This window comes from Atractosteus spatula, chromosome 6 (assembly GCF_055471065.1).
Source record: "Atractosteus spatula isolate fAtrSpa1 chromosome 6, fAtrSpa1.hap1, whole genome shotgun sequence".
In the NCBI taxonomy this organism is placed as follows: Eukaryota; Metazoa; Chordata; class Actinopteri; order Semionotiformes; family Lepisosteidae; genus Atractosteus; species Atractosteus spatula.
The window spans coordinates 52,760,782-52,787,548 of NC_142711.1; the positions used below are offsets into that span (position 1 = coordinate 52,760,782).

Here is a 26,767-nt window from a genome sequence, read left to right on the forward strand (position 1 = left end):
AGACTGCAGCCATAACTTTGAAGTATAAAATAATATTTGTTATATAACACATACTCCAAACATTTAAAGCAAAAAAAACAAAAAAAGATGTAAAGAGAGAAATAATATGAAAGAAAATGGAGTGACCAAGATTGCATAAGGATTCAAACTCTTTGCTGGGGCAAACCCAAATTCATTTAGATGCGCAAAATTACTTTAATGAGCCACACAATTATTTGAGTGGTCTCTGCCTGTGTCTACAACTCAGGGATAAAGGCACAGATCAGGAGAAAGATATAAAAAGGCCCTTAATATCTATTTTATGGGAGAATATATCCACGTGTTAATAATATCCATGTCATTCTACATAGCGGTCTGAAACTGGAAAAAAGCATCCTGTATCCTACATGGGTGTTTGTAACAAAGTAGTAGCAATACACTTTGTGGTCAGATGAGACAGAATTCCAACATTTTGGTCTGGAAACCAGATGAGCAAGATGGGGAAATACTCTCTTCTAATTTCTCTCTCTTTTCTTCTGACAGGTACATGAAAAGATCAAACCCCAGATCAGACAACACTGAAAACACTACAGTTGGAAGAACTGGCAGATATTAAGCCTTAAAATTATACAGAGGTCTTCCACAAAGACAGCGTACTGCTATACATTTTTTATTTTGATGATAAACGACCAGAGCAGTGTAAATGAATGGCAATATTAAAAGTCATAAAACTTAAAAGGGCTTGCACAGAATTCAACTCCTCGGCCCCTTTTTCACCTGCATTTGAAGACAAATGAAATTCTATTTGCATCATATTGATATTCTTTTCTTCATTTCTTCCCAACATGTTCTTTACATATGTCTGGTTTTGTTATTTCTTCACTGTGATGTTAGCAAGCTGATCTTAGGCTGATCTCAAAATATCAAATATCAATATTTTCGTTTTCTAAAGCAAAACGTTTTTTAGTTGCTATTTTATAATTCTTACACTGTGCAATTTATGCGAATTCGAATGTTACTTTTTTTTGTACACAACACAGTTTAGAATAACTTTTTTTCTTTTTGTAGTCATTTTTTTGTTAGGGTTTTTGTAATTTTTGTAAGTTTTTGTAAGACACCGACGTTTGGTCTGTAAATTAAAGGAAGCTGAAGTGTATCAGATATGAATACCTAACATTTATCAGTTAACCTACACGTTACACAGTTATTTTAGCTGTTCTTCTTTTAATTAAATTTTATTTGGTCTTTTTTATTTCAGAATTTCGTCTCTGACATGTTAAAGATGGCTGCACGATGACAAGTAATGCCACATTTAATAGCTAAATATTTCCAATAATTGTAAAAAAAGCAACAATCTGTTACGAAAACTGTGTAACATGTGAAGGTAACAAAACCTTGTTAGCTATCCATCCAGAACTGTATACTGTATTTATTTCAAAGAAAATTCGTCACAACAGCTTTGATTTAACCACATGAGACCTCGGAGATTCGAACACTAGGTGGTGCTCATGTCACATGCGCTGGGAGCAAAGCGGCGCGCATTACAACATTTTTTTCTGAATGTGAAGAAGTCCCGATCTTGAAGAGACTATTTCCAGCAAATTAACGAGTCTCCCTTAAACCCCCTGTCTGTAAAGGTTTGCAGAAGACTCGTATATTGTAGATGTTCCAAATGAATTTAACCTTTTTTAGTCAGATTATACTGTATGCTGTTGTGGTGTAAATTTTTTTAAAGGCTTTATAAATTCACGATTGAATTAGCAAATGTATTCAATGTTAAGTTTGGACAATCCTTTAAAAATATGTTAAATGACTGTTGTTCTGCACTGTTAGTTATATACTTAATAGACTATTTCAGTTCTGAAATAAGATTGACATTAAATAGGAACAATTTCAAAAACAGAGTATAAAACAGAGAACATCCATATTTCTCATAAGTAATTTGAGAAAACGTTTCAGAGCATTTTTACATGATACTCATATTAGTACCTATATAAACAAACAATAATTCAAAATTGAAACCAAAACTTTGTAACTTTCTCTTAAATTTATTATGCGGTTCTCAGCTGACAGCAGAAGTGAAGCAGTGATATGAGCACTGAATGAAAAGCTCTAAAGCAGTTTTGTCACATATGGATACAATCCTGCAGATAGTTCCATTAAAAAGTGTATTAGATTCAGTACAGCGAATGTTAAACCAAATGCATTTAACTAGAGTTCAGCAGAAATAAATTTAAAAAAAAATTAAAGCATTTGAAGTAGCAGATTTCACCTCCGGATCTGAAAAATGCAGACTTCTGCTTCAGCTCTTGAAGAGACTTTCTCACGTGACGATGAAGTGAGGTCTTCTCCATACAACAAAAAAGAAGAACTCATCCTGGAGATGATAACATCAGTACAGGTAGCTAAAATATGACATTGTGGGAGACCCACTGCACAAGAGTGAAATATCAGGTTTATTTTTTGTGTAGCATTTGCTAACCTTCTAATGAACCAATTCCCTATTCCAGAAATCAGTGCTCTGACAGTTATAAGACTCAGAAGAGCCCTGAAAGACAAAACACAGCCTGGAAAATGGCTCGTAAAAAACCCCACAGAGAAGCCTTTAAGTGAAACCTGAAAGGTTGTGACTTTCCAAGACCAGGACTGAGTAATTGTTAATACACCGTAGTTACTGTAGATCAGGGGTCCAAGTTCCCAGGGGGGAATTTAATTAATCGAATTATTTTCTCTTTCTCAGTTAAATGTACATAAATCATTTTACCTCAAAGCTGATAAACATGGAATTGATTCCAGGTACAGCAGATACAATTCCTTTACTGACAGTATATCAGTATTGCAATTATCCACGCCATTAAACAAGCAAGCCTTTTAGGTAACAGAGAGCTGAGATCATTCAAAAGCTGAAAGACACTGCAGTTCCTCAGAAACTGAGTCCGAAACCTCTGCAATAAATATTGATAAGGGGAGCACACAGAACTACTGCATTTCAATCAGTAGAGATCTTTTCTGTATGCTGCCCTACAGGAGTGATGCTATTAAAAACTCAAGCCACAGTGCCTGTTAACTGCCTTTCATACTTTAATCTTCTATGCTCTTAGCTAATGGAAATGGGGTTGAGTTTTTAGTTTGATCGTTTGTCCTGTAGGTGAGATTGTCCAAGCTGCAAAACTTTCTGATTGCTGCTTAGGAATGTGCAGTAATAGTTTTAGAAATATCATCTATATACGGCATGCTTACTGTAGCCGCCAACAAATATTGGATGGAAATAACCATATTGTGCAAATGTTGTTTCTTTATGTGGATATTTTTTGTGTAAAAAATCAGGATGTTTCTCACCACCCATCTCTCAATTCTTCTGATGCTGACAGAGAAATATCCTGGTTTTCTCTTCTCTCACTTTCTCTGAAAGCTCAAATATGAAGCATAACTCATTTTCTTAAAGCCAAAGCTAATATATCATAAAAGATCATAAGGAACTTATCACTCTGTGAATATAGGTATAACATTTTTTAAGATTGTTTTTTATTCATTTTCATTAACTGATCATTCTTGATTTACTCTGGTCCACTCATGTGACTTATATACTGTAATTTCTACCCATTAACATTAAATCGGCCTATTATTGAGAGAGCTGATGGGGCACAGGTGAGGAAGTGAATCAGCCTCCTGAATGCCAAAACCTGGAGAAAATCAACAAAGAAAGACACAGGCAGGAACCGATACGCCACACTTATTGAGACAACAATACTTTCATTCCATTGATATGTTGGAGAAGAGACTAATTCAGCATCTTGCAGTCTGGGTATACACAGCCTGCAGTTTCAAGCCTAGCAAAATGCTACAGCCACATGATCCATCATTGATAGGCCAGGATCAAGGAGACAGTGAGGCATGACACCTCACCAAGATCAATGGAGAGGTCCAAGTGCTATAGTCTGGGTAAGAGTGTATAGTTGCTACAGGTCCCAGCTTGCTGTGATTGATGTTAACTGCACTGTATTGATCAAGTCCTGGGACCTCACCTGCTGCCCTTCATGTGGCCTCATCCTGTCATGACAGCCTTCCTGCAGGACAACACAGCACACATCCTCATGCTCCTTTCTTGTGAGATAAGAACATGACAGTCAATGCCTTACTCGCCAGGCTTGGGACATTGAAGAATTAAGACATCCATTCCCTTGGATTGCACATGTGTCATGTAGATCATGCGTTGCATCTAGGGTTCATAGTCTAAACAGGTACATGCTTGTTCAGACTCTATCAGAGGAATGGGAGTCCCACAAGACTGCATCTGCAACCTGGAACTTGCATCTATTAACTTGTGAGCTTCACAGTAGACCCCAGCTGATCAACCCAACTGATGCCAAATTTTAATTAGCAAAAATCATTTTCCTCTCATATCTGTGCAATAAAAACATCACCCGTGCATCACTGACAGGAACTTGTTGTGAATTTGCTAAACGTCTAAACTACAAATTTCATTTGATGGTTGAAATAGATATACAGTATAGTACGTAAAACATTATGCAGAATGCAGACATAAAAAATAAAATAGGTTGTAGAAACGTGATACAGAAAAGTAGAAAAGTTTGCAGAAGCTGTGCATTCTGCAGCACAATACTGATTATTAACTATTAAGTAGATATATTTTTCACAAGTTTAGACAAGAATTGATTTAATGCCCAGCTGTCAGTTCACTATTGACAGGACAATAATGGTATTGTTCAGTATGCCAAAAATGCATAATATGTTTTCCATTTTGTGCGTATTCCAGATTGTACTGCTCCATGATGCAGCTACAGTTTTTGAAAGGCCACATGTAAAAGTACACCATATACAGTATTAACATTTTAAAATGATGTTTTTTACAATATCTTTATTTTCTGTGAATGGATCCCAACGGATGAAAGCTGAATGGTTAGAGGAAGACAGGAACTATTCTGGGCAGCTACATGATGCCTCTACTGCAGAAATCTGAATCCTGTTTTCAATTTACCTGTCTTTTAACTAAAAACATCATAAAATTCATGTTTAAATGCAAGAATACAATCGATCGCTCATACCAAAAATTAATGCTTTGTGCCATTTGTTTGCATACATGCGTAATCAACTAAACAAATTGTGAATGAATGCCGTTTCATTTTCTTTCAGCAAAAAGCCATCCAGAAAATACATTACCCACCTTTTTTTCAAAGCCTCTAAAGAATTTTAAGTACACCTTGGATATAATATAGTGAGTAATGAGCCTGAACATTAAGTCTGTGAAGCCATATTCCATTATAAAGTAATAGGCCTAAATAAATCACTTTGTAATTGAGACCAATCCTTCATATCTGTTGGACAAGTCGATTTTTAAGACCTAATTACCTCCTCCTGAGATTCCTAACAGAATGCATGGGTTTCCGCAAGGGAGAGAGGAGAATCATTGGTTGGTAATTCCAGAGATGGAAACGATCCAAGGATTAATAAAAAATTCTCTCTCGAGCCACAACAGGCTTTAACAGGTTTATGACAAATGCATACACTCTTAATTCGCATCTAACTCGTAATGTATTTCAAGGCAGGAATAGTTCTACTGGATGTTTCTTTAATTATGTGTCAGAGGCCACAAAAACTGACAATGAGTTCGTCTGCAAAGTGTTATTTTTAATTCCGGCAGTTCCTCATACACACAAAGAAAAACAAGTCAAGCTTTCTGTTTTAAAAAGTAAAGTAACCATGACTCACTTAGCTACTCATACATTACTGTACGTGGGGAAGAAAGTGGCAAGAGAGGGAAGAAATAATGGGTCATTCATTTACAGCTTCACTTGGGCAACTCAACTTACAAGAAAAAGGAAATTGGACTTTAATTTCACAGACCCTTCAACAAACTTCATTGCATTTTATTTTTCACCCATCCCACCATCAGTTTTGCAACTGCTTCATCCAATACAGCTTCACGAGGGAGCCAGAGCCTACTGTATTAATGGGACACCAGTCAACCACAGGGCACACACAGATACGAAAACACACACTCACACTAGGGCCAATTTCCCCAGAAGCTACCAGTTTGCTTTTGGACTGTGGGAGGAAACCGGAGCACCCGGAGGAAAGCCACACAAAGACAGAGGGAACATACAAACTCCACACAGACAGCACCTCAGAAATGGAACCCAAGGCCCCAGCGCTGACAGACAGCAATGCTAAACACTGCGCCCATCTTATTGTTGATGCCTGGGGAAAAAAGCGTTTGCTAAACAAACGAATTATAATAAATAATAATAATTCTTAAATTTACTGAGCGGCATGAACCACTCACACCATTTAATCACGGCATTAAAATAGTGAATGCCTGAGCTTGACAAGCATTAGTCTACACAAACTGAGAAACCATGTACTATTGCCAAAAAATATACAGGGAAAATATACTGTGTGAGTTGATGAAGAGGATTTAAAATGTGGACTTTTGTGTGGCCAGGATTTAATCTGAAATAGCTTTGTAAGGTGCCACTAGGCAGGTACAATGGTCAGATATCTAGGGTTTTATTAAATGCAGAATTAATCCACTTAGAGAGACTACGCCTGTAGATTCTAGAACATTTCTTCCTGTCTAGCAACCAGCACCAGCAGTAGTTCTGTTACTCTACATTATCCATCACACAAGATCACGTATCTTTTTCTGGACTCTCTCTCCTGCTGTGTCTTGCTATTCAAGCAAATTATGAAGTTAATATTCACCTTATTCATTGCGATTGCCCATTCTATTTTATATGCTTAATAGTTTTTCATGACTTACTAAATTACTGGATTATGTTTATGCAATTTTACTGGAGCAGTCAGTACCAAGCTATGAAGCTTTTATACTTTACTTATGCTGTTACACTGTTCCATTATACAATATATTACATTTTTTTTAACTTAATGTCAAGGTTCTAGGATAGAGGCTTGAGCCAAATGAACTGACAGTAATAACAGCTGACATGCTTCGCTTGATGTAAAATATACTGCAATAATTCGTAATGCCAAAAACATCAAATCAGGAAAAGAGAGTAGTTTGTTTGTTCACTTTAATAAATGGGGAAAACACAAGGTAAAGCTTTATCCCATAGAATTCCAATACACGTGAAAAAGAAAAACTGTACAGATAACTGTGTGAGGAACAGTAAAAGAACAGCGTAAACATACACATATTCACAACTCCTTTTTCAGAACTCATCTCAAATATTGTGTAATTTTGCCGAATACAATGCACACTACAGGCACGCCAAAGCTTTTGCATTTATACTATGGTAATGTAAATAAAAATGATAGAATCATTATGATGTCAAAAAAATTTGAAGAATCTTGATGACTTCCAGTGGAAAATAAATCTTTCAGTCTGGTGTTAACTCAAAATCACTTGGGCAAAAAACAGTACATCCTAAGTGCCTCGTTAACACAAAATGCGGACTGCTTTACAAATCTTCTACACTTCTTGTGTGGAACACAATCTTCAGTTTGGCTTGGACTGATGTCTTCTTATTGCCTGCATTTCAAAACAACCTTGAAACAGCACAGAGTCAAAGCTGAATCTTTGGTGATATTTTGAGTGTGCTTGACTAGGGAATTAAACACAGCAACAGCCCAGAAAGCCTGTTTTAACACTAAATTCTTTTTTTTTTAAAAAGCAGCTTGGATTTTTTTTGTACTTATTCAACTCAAGTAAGGTTATTTAAAACACAAATTTAAAACTAAACATGTTCTCAGTGCACTTTTTAAATCGTATTTATCCTTACCTATTCTCCCTGTAATGTTTTTTTTATGTTCTACTAATTTCAATGGATATTTTTTGCTTTTGTTTTTCCCTAAACATGGTGCTGTCACACATTAGGCACTCAGATATCTATATGTATTCCCTAAAGGGCAAATTCTGCAGACTCTCAGCTCAGCTCAAACCCAGCGGATGACTCTATGGCATACAGCAGTTTATTCCTCATAAGGTGTTCGTCGCAGAACTCGGGAAGCTTCAGCAGGTTCATGCAGGTACTGGCTGTTGGCAGACGCTCCAGATCACTCCCGCCATTATGAATGCAGAAGGCAGGGTACAGCTCCTGCATTAAGACATGAGAACGTTAAGCGTTGATTAAACACAGTTACACCTTTAAGTAAGAGACACGTGTTTTATTTTAAAGGTACCGTCCAAAGTTATTCTAAGTGCACCACAGGTTAAAAAAACAAACAACAATACACCTCTACTAACTTTAAATCTGGCCTTTTACATAGAAAAGGGGCTTAAATTGGACTCTCATCCATTTCTGAATCTATGGGGAATATCTGTTAATGTACATCCAGTGTAGGAATTTTCCTAGGAAGTGTGTGAGCTCCTACCCGTTTATCAGTTTCAAAGAAACTACAATGAAGGTACGTCACCCGAAAGGAACAAGCCATCCGAAGAGTGAGAACTACTATAACTTCCCACAATTCTCCAGTGCATCTGTGTTCTTAGAATTGTCTCACATGTTATTTATCTAAAAATTGTTCCAAATTTTATCTCGTCAACCGTTGTACCAGCATAATAAGCTATGATATCCAAGAAATAGTGTTCTTACTTTGACAGTTCAGTTCTTGGGTAAAAATATTAATACTAAACTTAAGAAATGAAATGGAAGGTTTGACATGTAACAGAAGTTTCATTGGCGGATTACATATTTTCACTTAACAGGTTTAAAGGAGTGAATTACATTCATATATTGAGGGCTGGATGTATCAAATTAATTAAAAATTAAAGTGTGAAAAGGTTCAGCTTGTAACCTGTTTGTGTAGATGATATATGGCAAACTGCACACATAAAGGATAATGTTATCTTGCATTACTCCGTTTCATAGCAGTCTTCAAAGATAAAAACTAAAAGTCACTGTGCTTCTCCTAGGCAATAATTCCAAATTTTGTTCTGGAAAGGAAAAAAAAAAGACTCCAACTTGTTGTAAACAGGAGTAAAAGCAATAAAAAGGCAGAGGAAGTGCTTGCAGGTCCAGTGAGATGTATACTGCTCGAACTGAGGATGACGTTATAAGACAACTACAACACACCATTAACACTCTATTTCTGAGACTGCATTCATTTTGTCACCACACTGTAAAAAGAATATTGTAGCCATAGAAACAGTTCAAAGAATCAAACAACTTATTTTCAGTTTTTGGTTAAAGGAATTTGAACTCTGTAGGTCTGAACAAAGAAAGCTATTCAGGGATTCAATTCAAGTTCTCAAAATCCACAAAGACATTGATAAAGTGGACCCAACAAGTTTCAAGTTTAATTATTAACTGTGGACACAAATTCACAAACAGAAACTAAGAGGAGATGCATTTAGGACTGAAAACAAAAAAAAACACTTCTTTCACAACAACACTCTGAGGACTTTGGTCATACTGTATGTGTTGTTACCCTAAAAACAGTAATTTTAATAAGAGATTATGGAATGTATTATTACAAGCATTGTCACACTCTCTTCTGCTTTCTGTAACCTTTCTCCTTCATTCTGGGCCAGTCTTTAACCATTTTCTTTTTCATTATGCAGCCACCCAGTTTAGAACAGTCAATTACTTTGCTTCCATCTTCGTTCTCATTAACAACACCTTTACTGTGCAGGAAGAATGAGGATGAGGAGATAAGCTCTTCATACCTGCCCACGCAACCTTTTACAGGTTAACATACAGCTAAGGGGCAGTGCCAACTGAAGATGCCACACGTTCCTCACTGACAGCTTGTGGGTGCCTGGGAAGTGCCAGGACTGTGCTTTGCCAAGAGCTGTGGCTCACTAACCTCAACCCTATAGCCAGCAGCCATATCACCCTGAAAATTCCTATTAAAGAGTAGGGGTGTTATCCCAGTGTCCTGGCTACCATCATGGCCTCCTAATAATCCCCTCTGAACTGGTCTCATCACTCTGCTCTCCTCCCCACTGATAGCTGATGTGTGGTGAGCGTTCTGGCGCACTATGGCTGCCGTCGCATCATCCAGGTGGGGCTGCACATTGGTGGTGGTGGAGGGGAGTCCCCATTACCTGTAAAGGGCTTTGAGGGCAGTGTCCAGAAAGACACTTTATTGTAAGGATTGTTATTATTATTTTACCTAGTACGGTATTGTCTCAGGCAGTTTGATACTTTGATATTTAGCTGTGCAACGTGCTTCTCTATGTACATCTTTTGGCTGGTACTTGTAGAAACAAGATACTTTGGCACATCATCATCTTTAGCATAACCCAGTGCATGGCAGTGTTCAGCCACTTAAGAGCTGCTGTATGGGGAACGCCAGTCACAATCCTTCTTCTGTTCAACGTAAAAATCTACTGATTTTGTATGGTGTATTACTAATAGACTATTTTGCAGGAAGCATCATATTTAATACACTGGTTTACCTGGAGAGTCAGCTATTTCCATTACTCTACAACAATATTTAGATACACGTCACTTATCTCAGTTCTACCACTGCAGTCCTTTGTTTTGCAAGAATGACAGACTTCGAAGAACTTTTTTTTTTCCCCACAAGGAGCTTTATTTTTTTTTTACTTAGAAGGTGAAAATGTTCAGTTGTTAACGTCAGAAAACTGCTGGAAAATACTCTGATACTCCTGTTTGAAGATTTGCAGCAACTGTGGCATACAGAGGTTTTCTCGACCCGCACGGCTATTTAAAGACATGGCGGAGGTTCAACAATTTATGAGCCCAGTTAAATGGATCCGAAGGCTTTGCCGTAACAACCCCATTTTTCTGACAATTAACGTATTAAACTATCATTGCTTATTGAGAATGTGTCATTCTGAGAAAGATAATTTTGAGAAAAGGGTTTCCATCACCTTTTTTAAATGGCTTATCCTGACAGTGCTATTTCTTGTCTAATGAATTCTTTGACATTTACTGCTCCTAATTAAAGATAAGCTGGCTGTAGCTGAGGGCAGAGTCAAAGTGCAACCTCGGAGCACCGTACCTTCCAACCAAGAAGGCGACAAACGTCATTTTTCCCCCCAAAGTCAAATGAATGAAATTAGAAATTTCAATGTTCTGTCTTTAAATATTTTGGGAGAACGACGGGCTGTCCATTGCGCTTTTATCACCACCTATACAATATGAGAGACATAGGGGAGGAAATCTGAGCAATAAAACCAATCAATTGACAATTACAGCTCTCTACTGTACTGCATAAGTGCATAAAATCCTTAATGGATTTCAACTCCTCTAATGGCCATCAATGTTTTTACTGCGCATTTAAATACTTTAGTTCCTGCTTCGAACATGTTTCTAACAAAATACAAACATTCTGTGTTGGAGAACTTAATAATCAATGATATATTAAAAGTTATCCCAATTAATATTGCTTCAGATCTATATTCTTGTATAAACTAAATTCTTTTTACCGAAACAATACAGAGCTGAAATTACAGTTAGCCAATGGCAGCAGGTCAATATGAGGTTTCATTAATTTCTGTGGTTTAAGACTCTTGAAGGTTCACAGCTCATTGTTTATTTTTTAATTTATTTATGTGTATTCAATCCATCCATCTTCAAACCTCTTTACCCAATTCTGGATTGAAAGGGAACTGGAAGCTGTTCCAGCAAGCAATGGGCCCAAGGCAGGATACACGAAGAGAACATACAAACTCCATACAGACAGCACCCCAGGAACTGAACCCAGGGCCCCAGCACTGTGAGGCAGCATTGCCAGTGGGCCACTGTGTTGTCCAGTTATTCAACCCATCTAATTTATTTTGTTGTCATCCAGCCACTGACCTAAAGAAGCCAGGGAATAAGGAATCCCTGGTCTCTTGGAGTCTGGAACAAGCTACCCAGCAATGTTGTTTAAGCCTATACCCTGGGATCCATTCCATGGACTGTTTCATTAGGTCTCTGTGAAATTCCTTAAATGAAAGAGTACAACTAGGCAGCTCAACGTTAAGCCAAAGTTTCCTCAGCTTGCTGTGCTACAGAAATTGTGATCAGCTGTGAGCTGCCTGTAATGTGAGTTGGAATGACCTCCTCTCTAACGCCCTGTGGAACTCACTGCATGACAAATGACAGCTGGTTCGGACCTCTCGGAAGAGTGTGTGAACAGGTGCTCATTCTCCCCATGTAGTACAGGTGTTGTAGCAGCAGGTCAGCTTAATTACCCAATTCAAATTGGATGTGTGCAGAGACACAGACAAGAACTGGCAACTTAAAATATTAATGTAAATATACAGAGTATATACACAGAAGTGTATATATATATGAATATGTAAGCAGAAAGCATTACTAAAGGTCTAATAGGATGAATAGAACAAAAAGAAAAATGTATTATGTACAGTAGGAGACAATGGACTTCTTGATTTTACATATATTGTTTTGTTAATGTTCCATTAAACCTTTGTACACATGGCCGTTAGTCATGGTGATTTCTTGTAACAGCACACTCTCATACAGAATTGAAAAACAAATCTTACAATATTGCCCTTCATTTTTAGTTCCCAGATACGTGGTGTTAACAGTCACTTTTCCTACATAAAACTGTCTATATGAACGAAAATTATGTTAAAGGCCTATCCCCCTCCCAGTATTGTAGGGGGGAAAACTTCAACCTTTGATTATTTAAGGCTTAAACCATTTTAAATCCAAATTAAATTGTAAATTGTATTTCATAAATCATAAATCTTTTAAATCATTAAAAATCACGAACAAAACTTAACAACATTTGATTTGAAATCTGACCTGATCCAAAACAGTACAGAAAGATCTGCACTCCAACCACCAAAACTATTTTGATTTATGTGTAATAAAACATAGGAAAGCCTAGTTAAATCTCTTGTAGAACAATACCTCCTGGTCAGAAAATGTCACTTGAAATCCTTAAATGAAATCTAACATTTAAGATCATGTTGCCATCTTCAGTTATAATCAAAGGGAAATTTTTGGCATGTTTGCTCACACCACCCTGTTTCAGTCTTGGGAATAAGAAGTATGTGCTTTCTACTGTGCATAGTAACCAGAGAGTCCTCTCCACAAACAGATGGTTAATTTGCTTTTATTATTCTGTCAGACTAATCCCTCCAGTGTGGCTTGTGAACAAACCGCTTCAATACCTTTTCCGTTTCTTCACTTACCACTGCTGTTCAGTTTTGCAGATATGTATTTATTTAGCAAGGGAACACAGAGGTTCCACAGCACCTAATTGCTTTATAATTGGACACTAACGACTGTGCCTTTCAATATATAAGTTAAGATAACAGTGCTGACATTCACAATCCAGTCGCTCCAACTTCAATATTTATGAGGGCAGAAAAACCCCACACCCTTGAGTATTACACAAAGCCTCAAATTGTATTATAATGTGAAGGCCGTGAACTGCAAAGCCAAAGAATAGGAGAGATAAGACACACTCCAGGGTAGCCTTATCGGAGCCTTATTTGGAAATAATTATTCAAGCACTGCACGGCTTCAATTAAAAGCCCGTTTCCTATATTTGGTCATCTTGTGTCCCGTACATGCGTTTGTAAGTATTTTATTGAGGAGAACGAGAGGCTAACCGTGTTCATTCCGGCTCAAAGCTGCTGTCTGACTCACCTTAAAACCCAGAAGCGGAGGTCTGGAGCAGCTCGTGACAAACCTGAGCAGCTTGCGTTTTTCTTCGTCAGTGAAACTTTCAACAACCTCCCAGAAGATCTTGATGACAGGATGAGTTGCCGAGTAGCCACCTGAAATGAGATTACGATGAATGAAATAGCGGTATTTCAGAAGTATTTCTGGACTGGTAGATTTGTCACGAAAAAATGTGCTGGTTACTGCGAAAAGCACATTATATGCAATATTATGAAGTTCCAAATGAGACAATCTGGAAATATTAATACATATTTAGAAATGGGAAACATTTCTGCTTTGCTGCCATTTTTCATTACACATCATGAATTTAAAATTTAATGTCACAGGTGATGTATGTCCTGAATGTAAATATATATTCGGCTTTCATTGTTCTTATTCAAAACAAAGTATGTGAATTATATGGAGGATCCAGTGAATTAATTAAACTGAAGTCAACAACAGAAAAAGATATAACAATCTTTTTCTATGCCACTTGGAAACAGTTTTGTGTTTAACACTGCCTGCACAGTTAACCCGGAAATTAACTGAAGTGCTGCTGACATTTCTTTCTTCAGGATGGAACACAAAAGTCAAACTGAAATATTTGTCTTTCTGAAATATAATGGTCTTTCTGAAACATAATGGGGTTCATATCAATTCGGGACATTGCTCATGAGGGTGTACAGTTATCTGTTGCGGTTTTCTTTTTTCCCCCATATCTGATACACGTACACTAGTGCAAATGTAATGTATACAGAATAAATTGAAAACATGGGACGAATTCTACTGACCTGAACTAAAATGGCTGGTTTGATAAATAACCACTAGATGGAAGTAAAACCCTAACTCAGACCTTAATCGTAGGTCTTAAAAGCAAAATCGCATTGCACTCCCCAATTTCACTGGCAATCAAAATGCCATCCTTTTAGTACCAAGGCTGAGTCATTTGAGGAAAGATTTGCTTCTCTTTAAAAGCAATCCTCTTTTGCTTCCTCTGTAGTTGCTGCCAAGAGTGGTATATCACTTACTACAATATGTGAAGGAACTTGGCAATCACAATAACATTTTAGGGGAGGAAAAAAGATTTTATACTCAAAATAAGGTTGACTGATCACATTCAACATATTAGCGCGGCGATCCAAAACCTTGCGTTTTCGCTACAATAAAAATTAAGAAGAAAACCCGACTCCTAGGGCTAGTGCGTTTTATTTACCTGAATAGTTTGTAAACTTCTTTAGGTCTTCAAGGCTAATGGGAATGTGTGCACCAGAAATCAGGACCTGACGGGAGAAAAGACCGTATAAGTTCGCTTAAATTCTAACACACACCAAGGGACTTTTATCTTTCTTTATTTCGTCTATAACCCAGAACAGAAAATTGTATTGTTACCCACCCATTGACTATTAGTAAGTAGCTTATTCCTGAGAAGGAGTGCAAAGAACTAAGAATCCCAGGGATGGGACACCAGTCCATTGTGGGGCACACAGACAGGAACGCAGGGTCAATTTCGAGACCCCAGTTAAGACAGCCAAAGGCAGAAAGGCAGTCTTTGGAAGGCAGAAAGAAACCAGAGCACTTCCCACGAAAGCAAGTGGAGAATATGTAAACTCTACACAGTAGGTGCCCCAGGCCAAACACAAACCCAGGACCTCAGAGCTGTGAGGCAGCAGTGCAAACTGCCACTGCGCTGTGATAATTACAAGAAAATATCTGTTTGTAGAAACCAACAAGCTTAAAATGGAAGTACGTTAACATACAACTACAATGAAAACTGACATGCAGTATTAGGAAACACACATACTCTCTTCAGCTATATAACCTTCCGAGCAAAATGAGGACATACTGGGATATAAAAATTGATGTACAGTATGCTGTCGAAATTCCAGGATGGAATACGCTCACACCCGAAACGTTGTGTTTGTTTTCTTCTCTTTGCAGCATGGAATAAACCTTTACTTGTTCCTTTGCAGCCTACGCATGCTGACGCAGCTGCCTACTTCCAATTCCAGTATGCATAGCTTTCAAAACATGCAAACACATCAACTGCGCAAATAGTCACACAAACTACAATTTTAACAAAAAAGAAGAATGAACAGTTAAGGTACCTGGTTGATGTGATGTAATTAAATGCAAATAAATAAGCCCACTTACAACTAATTCCAATAAATTATACAGCTGACGATACCTGCAATTCTTGTTGATCAAACATGCGAAGCCACTCCAGGTTAACCACATTGGCCAGGCCCTGCCGGAAAGCCAGGCAATGAGGTCTTATCTGTTTGTTCAGCCTGTAGTCCGCCACCAGATGGATGTAGGCTATCCTGTTGGCTGTAGTGACAGGGATATCCTTGCCGCCCAGCTTCAGTTCAACCACCTGTCAAGGACGGATATGCTGCAGTTACCTTTCTCAGAACCTGCCTGAACAGTTTTCTAATTACTCAGTTCTGAGATGTCTTCGCAATATAGAAAAACTGTCTTGTCAAGCACTAGTTTACATCAGTGTAACTGCGACTGCTGCCCCGACTGGTAAAGACAAACCAGTTTTGACATTACTTTTATGATACTTACGTGACTAACCTTACATGTACCACCAATTAGAGCACAGCTGCACATCACAAAGTTGCCTCAGGTTTTACTTTTAAAGAATGCAGAACTGGCTTGAGAATTAACAAAGACATTCTTGATTATACTGTCCATCACTCACTGGTTTCAAATTCTTTTTACACACTGCTGTTCACTACACATAACCTAATTTCCTTAAACTACTCCTCATGTCACAACTGATAAGGAATTACCAAGCTGTCTGGTGAGGATTTAGTTAATCCATTGGGTCAGATAAACTTGCAATAAAAAAGTTTTTTTTTTATTGTTCTGCATTTTCTCACTGTTTTCACAGTTAAGGAGACAGTGATTCTTTGCCTCATTTTTTGCAGTTGTGCATTTTGTTCCATACTATCCCTGTTCTGATATATTTCCCTCAGATTGTTCCATTTATTATGTGGGGTTTGGACTATTTGTCTGAAAAAAAATCCTTTACAACTTCAGAATTGAAGAAATCACCCTATTCCATGGTGCACCTTAAAGAGAAGGAATTGTACTTCTCATTGTACTTCTATACAGTGATACACGCTGCCAGATTGCTGCAGCTGTTAAAAGTGCCACACCTGTTTGCAGCACCAGGAGATCCCTTAGGTATGTAGGCTCCTGCTTACTGCAGATGCTTTGATCACGTTGGGGACGGTAGGAATGTATTTCTCAGACTTGCGAGTCATATCGAACAGGAAATACTTTTAAGGAGACAAGCTGGGATTTAACGACTCCTCCTTGTGAGAGGCCATCTTGAAAACAGGTGAAAATTTGAAACCGTTTCATTACTAGATTAACATGTCAGGATGTGAACGGTGACAAGAAAAATAAGAGATGCACAAACTGTTGGAGCAAAGGTGAAAGCATCCTGCAAAATCTGTTTAAATCACTACTACTTTCTAAGATATTTTGTTCTAATGTAAAGTTTGTCCAGTTATAACTGCATATCCAAAAAAGTACACTAAATTCCACTGTTTAAACATTTCCTTTCCATAGTTCATTAAAGTTCAAATAAATATGATCTTGTAGAGTATGTTCGTGCATTACTGTATGCACTGTGAAATAAAGAGCATTTCATCAATAAAGTTAGTGTGAGTATAAACATTAAAATATTTTGAGAGGGAGGTGGAAAAAAAATACTAACCAAAGCAAGACATTTCCACCGGGTTTCTTTAAGAGTGTACTACGCAGATGAAGTCAATTTACACAATATTTGTGCCTTACAAACATCGTTTAAGTAAATGTTATTGCCATTTAGCTGAATTCTTCAAGTATTGTGCTAATGTGCATCAACATCATTCTTTACAATTTACTTTAAATCAATATGATCCAACACAAATTAATGACTCTGTCTGTATTTATTAAAGCAAACTGATTAATTGCTGTTTTGAATTAGTGTATCTCAGGGAAATCTCAAAAATAGATGGACAAGGACAGCAATATGCTAAAGGTAGGCCTGCTGTATTATTTTATCTTAAGAACTAGGGCTACAAATCACAAACCCATTTAAGGGTACCAAACGGAGGTTTATAAATATGCATGAACAATATGTTAGACACTTAAGCAGGTTAAGATTTATTTATCACTACATGAAATGATCCGTACTTTCGCCTGTAGTTTCCCAACTAGATATATAAAGCACACAGCATCATACCAAAGTACATATCGCAGCAGTGCTGTACTTGACAGCAGAAGTCGTTTCGTCTCGTCAAGAGAGTGAAGCCTTATGCCAACAGGTAGTTAGCTTAATGACATGCATACTTTGGACAAGTTTAGCTTTCTTTTCTTCTTGCTTTTCACAAAGGCAATTGGTTCAGTGGGTTACTATTGGCAGTAGCTCTAGTAAATCTGACTGTCTTCATATTCCTCACATTCAGATTATTTTTCACAGGACTGTCAAATCTGTTTTGGCAAAGTCTGGGTTTTAAAAAGTCTTTGTGTCATGTATTGCACAATGGAATTCCCCGGTCTCAAATCTCCAAGAGTGTGCATCAACTTCCAAAAATCTTTCTTTGTGGAAAAAAATCTGTTTCTCCTTGGTTTTGAAAGCTTTGTTATTAAAACGGATGATTTCAGAGACAAAGAATTGGTTTTGTTGGAAAATCCGATGACTGTTGTGCTCACCCAAGCTCTAAACATCCATTGTGTTTTAAAATACAAAAGAAAGGGCTTTAGGTATTCTAATATGTGTACACGTTTATCTCTCATGATGACAACAGAAATACTGGTATATGAACCAGTACAGGCTAATTCAAATGCCGAAAAGAAAAATGAAAAAACAAAAACTGCAGAAAGAAGATGTAGCTGTCTTGTCATCCTGACCAGCGAGGAAGCCACTGAATCAATCCGAGTGCGTTTGCATCCTTGTTTCAGCACCTGTTCTTCATCCGGATTCAAGTTATCAGAACATGAGAACTGCTCAGGCAGAATGACTAAGATACTTGTCCATTTCAAAGCACATGCTGGACATCTAATGGCTCAGTTTCTCATGCTTCAGAAACCTTGGAGCTGTTCCTTACAAGGACAATTGGTTAATTGATAAATTGGCACAGGCATTGTAGCTAAGTTTAAAAGAGTAACTTGACTGTTTAATTATCTTTAGTATATAAAGCTGTAAGACAGAGATATATTAAGATGTGTTGGAGAGCTCACATAACTTCAATTAAAAGAGACACATTTAGTTAAGACAGAATCATGGTGTTAAGGCTATAGCATAATGCCAATGTGGCATTAAAGGGCAAACTCTGTAGAAGAGAGGCAGAGTGCTTCAGAAAGTGCCCTTCACAGTGATGTCCACAGACAGGGAGGCCCAGCATGGAGAGTAGCCTTTCATTTTCATGACTTTTTTGGTGAACATTTCCGACAGTTGACATTATTGTGGACTTTACCATGGTAAACTCCAGTTTATTTTCTTTGGACCTCATAAAAAAAATTCAATGTTACATATTCATTCAATGTACTGTGAACACACATCTTTCCACTGCTTGGTCATGAAGGATACAGGAACAGCAGGTGAGGTGGAATCACCTCAATTCACCTGCTAATACCTAGTAATCCGTGCTTTAATTTTAAAGCTGATTGTCTAAATTCCCTTTTAAAATTAATGCAGAACTGTGCAACCATGTCTATGTGCGTGATCAATATCAATGACTGCCTGGAAATACAGGGCTAGATTTAGGACATTGAAAATATACAGGTTTACACTTTGTTAGTCCACCCTATTGTAATTTGATAAGATCACAATACAAGCGCAGGACAAAAGATTTGTGCAGCCATTGTATAATTGAGCCATTATCTCTATTCATCACGCAAGTATTTCAGCAGTGTAACATACCAATATTTGCTTTCTATTAGGTACAAAAACAAAACAATAGTGGCAATCAGAACAATGTGTGTGGCTACAAGCTGTGGCTTTCCTTGCATCACTCAATGAAATAAAGGTAAAATGTCATGCTGTACACAAGAGTGGAAGTGTTATTTATAATAACACAGCAGCATTTCTGGCTAAAACTGAATCTCCAAGATTTCTGCTAAGGAGAATAATTCAGCAACAGAGATTCTGCAAAGACTCAGAGGAAAGATGCACCCCAACAATTAATACAGCATAATAAAGGAATAATAAATCAGATAATAAAGAATTTTGGCCCATAACAATGGCTGTGCTTTTCAGGAAAAGTGAAAACATTCTCCAATAGCAAAAACCAAAACTACGCTTCTAAACTGTAAACTTAAAATCAATAGACAAAAATATTTACACGACACTTTACAGCTTCACTGAGTTCTTCTCTAAGTTTACAGTAAAAAGTTAACGGAAAGGTTTTAGAAATGTGGGCCATTACAGGGCATGTATATACTACATGTGAATGGCAATACTACAGCTGTTAAAGGCAGAAAGGATTTGCTACTGTACGTCCCTGTACATCAGGGGCCATGAACAGGAGGTCTATCAACAGCGCAGAAGCAGTCACTAAAATGACAGATGCAGGTGGCATGGGTTTTTAATTTTAGAATCCACTTTCAATTGTTCAATGATAAAGTAAGAGGCCACAGAAACATAACTGCTACTCGATATGGAGTGCATACTGTGTTTCTCCATTAGCAAATTTATTGAGTAACTGGAGGGGGAGCATAATGGTGTTTTTTCACATTAGCCATGGAGAATTCTTTTTAACTGAGTTGCACTGCTCTTGCACTAGCGATCTTGTTGATTAGGCTCTTTTGACTGGAGGATGTCGACAGTGTCCCACGCAGCAATATTCCCAAGAGGCAGCTTATTCACCTTTCAGTGGCCTGCAAAGCAGGAATCCTCTCTTCTGGTATCATACTGGCATGGCTCTCCTGATGAACCACAGCCGAGCATTTCAAACGGGCTAGACACTCTGCTCATTGACTGGATGAGAAACACACAGTTCTTATCAGAGAATTAGGGACCAGATTCTCTAATAGGGCTTTACGGGTGTTGACATTCTTCATCAAATTTTATGCCAGCTTCTTAGCTCTCTCTTCCAGCCTCTCAGAATAGCAAATATGGAAAATCCTTACATTATTCATATTCATAATTAATGATAATAGATTCATGACTACTGCAGTAGACAATATCATATCAAGCAAGTAGCGAAAAAGGTGACACGGATCTTGACGAGACAACTCATGAAAAGGATTTATGTGCTCCTTTTACCTCATCATTACCTTCCTCGGTCTAGACAATATAGGAAAGCCCATGGTAAAATACTAGGATATATAGTGAAAATTACAGCGTTTTCGTCAACACATTTGGACACAAATAGAAATTAAGAGGTAGGGCTTTAAGGATTAAAAATAGGAACCATGGTTTTGTGCAAAAATGGAGGCCTTTCAGAGCAAACTGCAGAGTCATATCATTAGAGTCGATTCCTGCTAACAGCTGGCATTCTGGGTTTAATTAGATGGACACCCTGGACTCTCTTCTCATTTCTAATCTTTGTTATATTTTAACATGCAAAAAATATCAGCACTGTTCCTTAATGTCTTCCTTTTCACATTTATTATAAGTACGGTAATGCTAACGATTGTTAGGCGAGGGGATTTGCTTATTTGGTGCTTGCCAAAGGGCAAACACAGGGCAGTTTGGTCTAGTGTGTGCCTAATCTTTAAAAAATAGTTTTCTGTCTTATATTTGCGTCTGCTTCCAAAGCAAACAACTAAGAACTTGCATTGTAACGGCACTGTAAAGCATATTTAAAGAGTAGCTAATAACTCAGTGAGGCCTTGAGCAAACAAAGATTGCAGGCAATAAACCGGTCAGAGCAATGTGGAAGAAGCACGATTCCAACCTCAAATAACCAGCTTGCTGTCTAAACAGTGAGGCGCTAGGACAAGGGGAAAAAAAGCCTGGTGATACAATTGAGAAACACTTTACTATCAGTCCTGTTTTTAGATAATTACTGCTCTAGTTGTTATTCGCACCTAATATTTTTGGAATGGTCAATAAAGCCTTTCTTTGCCTTAAGAGTTGCTCAAAGATCACAGCCACAGACCGTGCTTTATCTCCCTTATCTCTGAATACAGACACATGATTGAAATTAATTATTAACGGTTCAGGGTTAGGAAGCAGCAAAAAAATAAGGGGGGGACTGGTGCCCACCTGTGCCTCCCCGAGGTCATTATTCACCACCGTGAAGTTCAGGCCGAGTTCCTCCACATCTCCCTCGTAGCTCTTCAGGAAGAGCAGGTTTCTGTACATCTCAGGATCCAGGGAGGCCAGGTGGTGAATGTCCACATCGGCGCTGGTGCCCAGCAGCTTAGAGAGGAAGAAACTGGCAAACGGGAGCTCCACCAGCATGTTTTCGTAAAGTGCCTACAGCGAAAGAAGGAAAAGGAAAGGATTCGAAGTGCACTGATGGGAAAGGAAGCTCGCCGTGAATCGCTGAGGCCTGCCATGAAACCCGCCGAAACAGTCCCTCGCTCAACATGCTGTGACAGCTTGATGACCATTAAGACATCTGTTCACTCAGGCTACAGAGACGGTTTCCTATTTCAGATTAAGCAGTAACTGAATGTTTCATGGCAAGTGGTAAGAGTACCTCAAGCACGATTTGAAAAGGATGCAGTATTTCTGTCTCAGAGAGGTAAATAACGTCCTAAGGGAGGCACACCAATTATACTGATCATTTCAGTCACGAATAACAAGATATTGTTCATATTATTATTTAGGTTAATTTAGACCTCAAGAACTTAGTTAAGTGTTGATCTAATTTTCCTAATTATTCCCAACTATTCTCTTGTCAATACAATCCAATGTGGAACTTACTTTAGACTCTATTTAATGTGGTTTATTTTCATTTAAAAGTAGTGGATATGCACTAATGTTATTTTTTTTAACTAAAACTCTTGTCATAATAAATGTGCCTTATAAATATACTGCATAGATGATTATAGATAAATCAATGTAATTTTAAATCCTGAAGCTGATAAGCTGAACTGGTGCATCTAGGCTCAAACCGAAACCGATATTCAGTTTGCAATAGTAGGTTTTGTAAAATTCAGTCTAATACACATAGATGATAATCTACTTTAAATCTACGAGGTTTGACATTATATAGAATAGAATTTATGGAATATCCAACCTTGACCTTAAATACTATCAAGTACAAGAGCTGAGGAGGTGAGTCATAAAATGTAAAGCTAATGTACTGGAATAGTCCTAAAAAGAGCACGTTTAAACCTTTAGAGCATTAAAATATACAGGTCTTTATAAATGATTGCACTAAAAACCTTGACCACATCAGCTAAATGGATTATAAATTTAAAAGATTTCCATAATGTATGCATCTTAAATACACACACAGGCATAAATCAAGGTATTTTCTAAACACAGGTTAATTATGCAACTTCAAACACAGTCTATTTTTTATGCAAAATAATCCACTTAGCATTTTTCACAGTAGGCCTAATTTCTGGCCATATGCAGTGTTTGCCCCTCGAAACCTATCAATAACACTGCGCCATAACGACACAGCAATAAGTATATTGAAAAACCTGGAGCATATTTTTTCAAGCATCTATTATTTATGGGTGTTTATTGCCAGAAATTGTGCCAAAATGACTTGAAATAAAAAGGATTAATTATGGTGTGAGCCTTTTAATATAAGTGAGTGCCGTGGCAGGGCAATTAATGCAAATCGTGGCACTATCAGGAGAATAAATGCTCACATCACCATAGGCGGCTTCTGTTAGCTGCCAAATAAATTTGTTAATTTACAACATTAAGAATCAATAAAAAACATAATGCTTTTCAAACGCATTACTATCAATCAGCATTGATATTCTCCATCCAAAAATGAACTTTATCCAGTTGATTTCCACTTGATAAAACCACTGCAGCAGAGGAACAGAACTGGAGCCTTACAGCTGCTGTAGCGCAGTGACCCCGAAGAGCAGTCAAGGAAGTGTTAACTTCCTTCTTCCTAAATTGCCTGAAGTAACTTATGGCTCTTCCTGTTATCTTAATTCTTCATGGGGTTAAGCCCACGCTAACTTCCCCATCCTCAGTGGACTGCAGTAGCTACGAATTACTTACTGTAACACTCTCTTAATTTTGCTTGGAGGGGCAGAGCACAAATAAAATAATGATCTGTAGGAATACACTGTATTCTGTTTGTTTGGTGAAGGGCAAAGTAGTTTCAGACTGCGAAAACAAGCAGAGGTTCCTGAGGTGATCTTGGGCCTCTATTAATTTTACTTTGTGCACAAGGGGAAGGCTGGGATACATCTGGCTTTGCAATAAATGGAGCAGCATACGTGAAACAATATTTATTTGGAATCAATAAAAGCGCCATGTGTGATACTTGGATCAAAATTAATATTGCTCCGCATTTGCTCTCCACTGCACGAACGTGTCATTTACTGAAGCACTCCGTTAACGGCTAAACAGTTAATTGAATCGGACCACCGGCAGTTTGGGCAATGAGTCCAGGGAGGGAAATTAGAACAGCTCTTAGCTAATTGAATTTAAACACAAAGAGTGGGCAGTTTCCTCCAGAGCTACAACCATGTTCACAAAACCGTTTTTTTTTAAAGATGTCATCCAAGGCTTTGACATCCTGTGGCTCTGGGATGTGGTTTCCAAGAATGCATTTAAAAACGCTAGACTGGGCTGCGAGGAGTCACCCTGTTGGAGCTCAGCCACACGTGTGGACTTTCGAGACATAATCCAGTCAGCCCTGGTTAAGATCTGAGGCTAGCACTTCCCAAGGACTGACGCACAACTGGTCAAGGACAGCCAGGTCATGAGGGTTTGAATCAGGAGGGGTGTCCTTAGTTTACTCCAAAAACCAATCCTATGGGCATTTTAACTGGGAATGTTCCCTCCCTCGCCCTCTCACTGAGAATATGGGCTTGCACTATGAATGGAAGATTAAACCAAAGATGTGGCTTAGTTTTGGAAGAGGTGCACCACTACGACGCCTGTAATGGTGTTTTACATTAAAGGAAATAGGCTATTAAAAAACATGATATTCTGAATTCTGGACTACTATTACTAGTTATAAGTCATATTATTACTATTATAAGTACAAAGTCGGTACAGATTTCAGGACTTGCTCTAGACTGTTGTTGCAGACAACTGGTGTTGCTCTTGGTCAAGACATGTTTCTCCAGTTATATACTATACATGTATACAGGGGTACCAGCGTTGATGGGAGTAACCCTGCACACATTGTCACATCCAAACAGGAGAGCTGCATGATTAATGTCATAGCGTAATGGAAGTTTGTTGTAGGCATTACTGCAGTACAATTACAGTAGCCACAAACAGTAGCCAATGCCTTATTAAATTGTGCTACAGAAGGATGTTTTTCTCACACTGCTCTAACTATGTGTTTCACTGAAACAAGCCTTCCTTTCTAACAAAGTCCTGTACGGGGGCACCATAAAAATGTATCTCTGTTGTTTGAACCTGATAATAAACAGCCTCCTGGTGATTTGAAAACTACAAATCACTGCTGTAACAACCGAGATATTTATTCATTACCTAAGGAAATTATCTCCTTTAATCACAGCTGGTGTGATGGAACATGCTTGTGAGCTCACACCAAATAATATCATTTTACATCAAGTCCCTTTTCAATCTCCCTGTACTACAGTACCACACAAACATCAATGCGGCACTGTAATGCCTACTTTGTTAGTATTTATGAGTATGAAAACGTAAAAAGTAAGGTTAATCGAAAGTCAAATCCAAGTTAATTTCTCACCTTAATTGCCTAACCCATTAGCGATGAAGCCAGATAGTCGCTGACTAGCCATTTTTCAACACAGGACGCAAGCAAGAAAATTACGGTACTCTAATAAGTATGCTGAATTGTCTGAGATAGACTTAGGTGCTTCTGACTGTAAAACAGATCAAAATGCTATTACTACAAGCTTTGACTGCTTATTTATGTCCTGTCCAGCCTGCTGATTTAGCGCCAGTAAAATGCAATCACTACACAAACAAGAAGCAGGAATCATCTGCTAATGGAACACCTAATTGAGAAGTGACCAGTGTCATGAAGTAATTCTTTCCATGTGGGATGACCTCTCTGCACTGCATCACAATAAACAATCACTAGCACATGCATTAAAGAAAATTTAAAAACATTAGGACCTAATAAATAGCAGCATTGTGTAGAAGGCAAACAATACCCATCAAGTGATTGCGCCTGAAAAAAAAAACTACAGCCTTCCCTGCAGTGTCACTTTACTCTGAATTTCATACAGGGGAACTCAGCTGTGCCATCGACTCCTGCAAATCAATATAACCGCTTAAGCACGCACAAAAGCTTACGGCATTTCTTTTTAATGTGCTCGTAAAAAAAAAATTAATTAGGGCTAAATTCTGAAACACGGTTTCCCATCCATTGTGTGAGGATGCAAAGGCAGAAGATGGAAAAACAGAAACAGAAATCAGTTTTCCATGTGAAGCAGGACAAATATGATCAAGATAAACCAATTCAACTATATTATACAGGTACATGACTTGATTTTATTTTGGGACGTTTGGGACGATTACTGGTATTCAAAAATCCAAACACTAAGAAGGACTCTTTTTATTCCCGGTCTAAGGTAGACAAAAGTGATTTTCGATGCTGATGGGAGGCTTCACCAACTATTTTCTTGACAGGCGTGATCGGGATCAGCTGGATCAAACTGCATGGCAAGCTTCTGGCCATGTTAGTCATGGCTGCCTGTCAGTCATTTTCAGTATAACAACCTGAACAGGAAAACCTCCCATGTTAAAGCCCATGACACTGTTCTACCAACAGGGGGCAGCAGAGTACACTTGCTGACTTGGCTAACAACATCCATCCATCCATTTTCTAACCACTTTATCCAATGCAGTGCTGTGGGAAAGTCGGAGCCTATCCTGGCAAGCAAAAGGCACCAGGTAGGATACACCCTGGATGGCATGCCAGTCCACTGCTAACACATAATACAAAATACAAACTTTGAAAAACAAAACAGCATGTATAAAGACGTTAAGTGCTATTCTGAATTAGGAACATGCCCAATGGACAAATGTCAAAGACGTGTCCTGTTACCAGCATCTGTGAAGAACATTTTGACGAGATTCACTTTCCACCCCAGTGGCAGTAGATACTGGATAAGGGAAA

At 38.0% G+C, this 26,767-nt stretch overlaps 1 protein-coding gene across 2 annotated transcripts in view; it reads right to left on the reverse strand.

The window, feature by feature from the left end:
* Window positions 1-7,017: 7,017 nt before the first annotated feature.
* ube3c (ubiquitin protein ligase E3C) overlaps window positions 7,018-26,767 on the reverse strand; it is a 54,827-nt gene continuing 35,077 nt past the window's right edge. For both annotated transcript variants that reach the window (XM_088919608.1, XM_088919609.1), the window contains exons 20-24: window positions 21,760-21,972; window positions 15,736-15,924; window positions 14,764-14,830; window positions 13,536-13,666; window positions 7,018-8,054 (exon numbers count right to left, since the gene is read on the reverse strand). In XM_088919608.1, coding sequence (XP_088775734.1) covers window positions 7,884-8,054; window positions 13,536-13,666; window positions 14,764-14,830; window positions 15,736-15,924; window positions 21,760-21,972 — 771 coding nt within the window. In that variant the 3' untranslated portion in view covers window positions 7,018-7,883. The remainder of the gene's footprint in view (window positions 8,055-13,535; window positions 13,667-14,763; window positions 14,831-15,735; window positions 15,925-21,759; window positions 21,973-26,767) is intronic.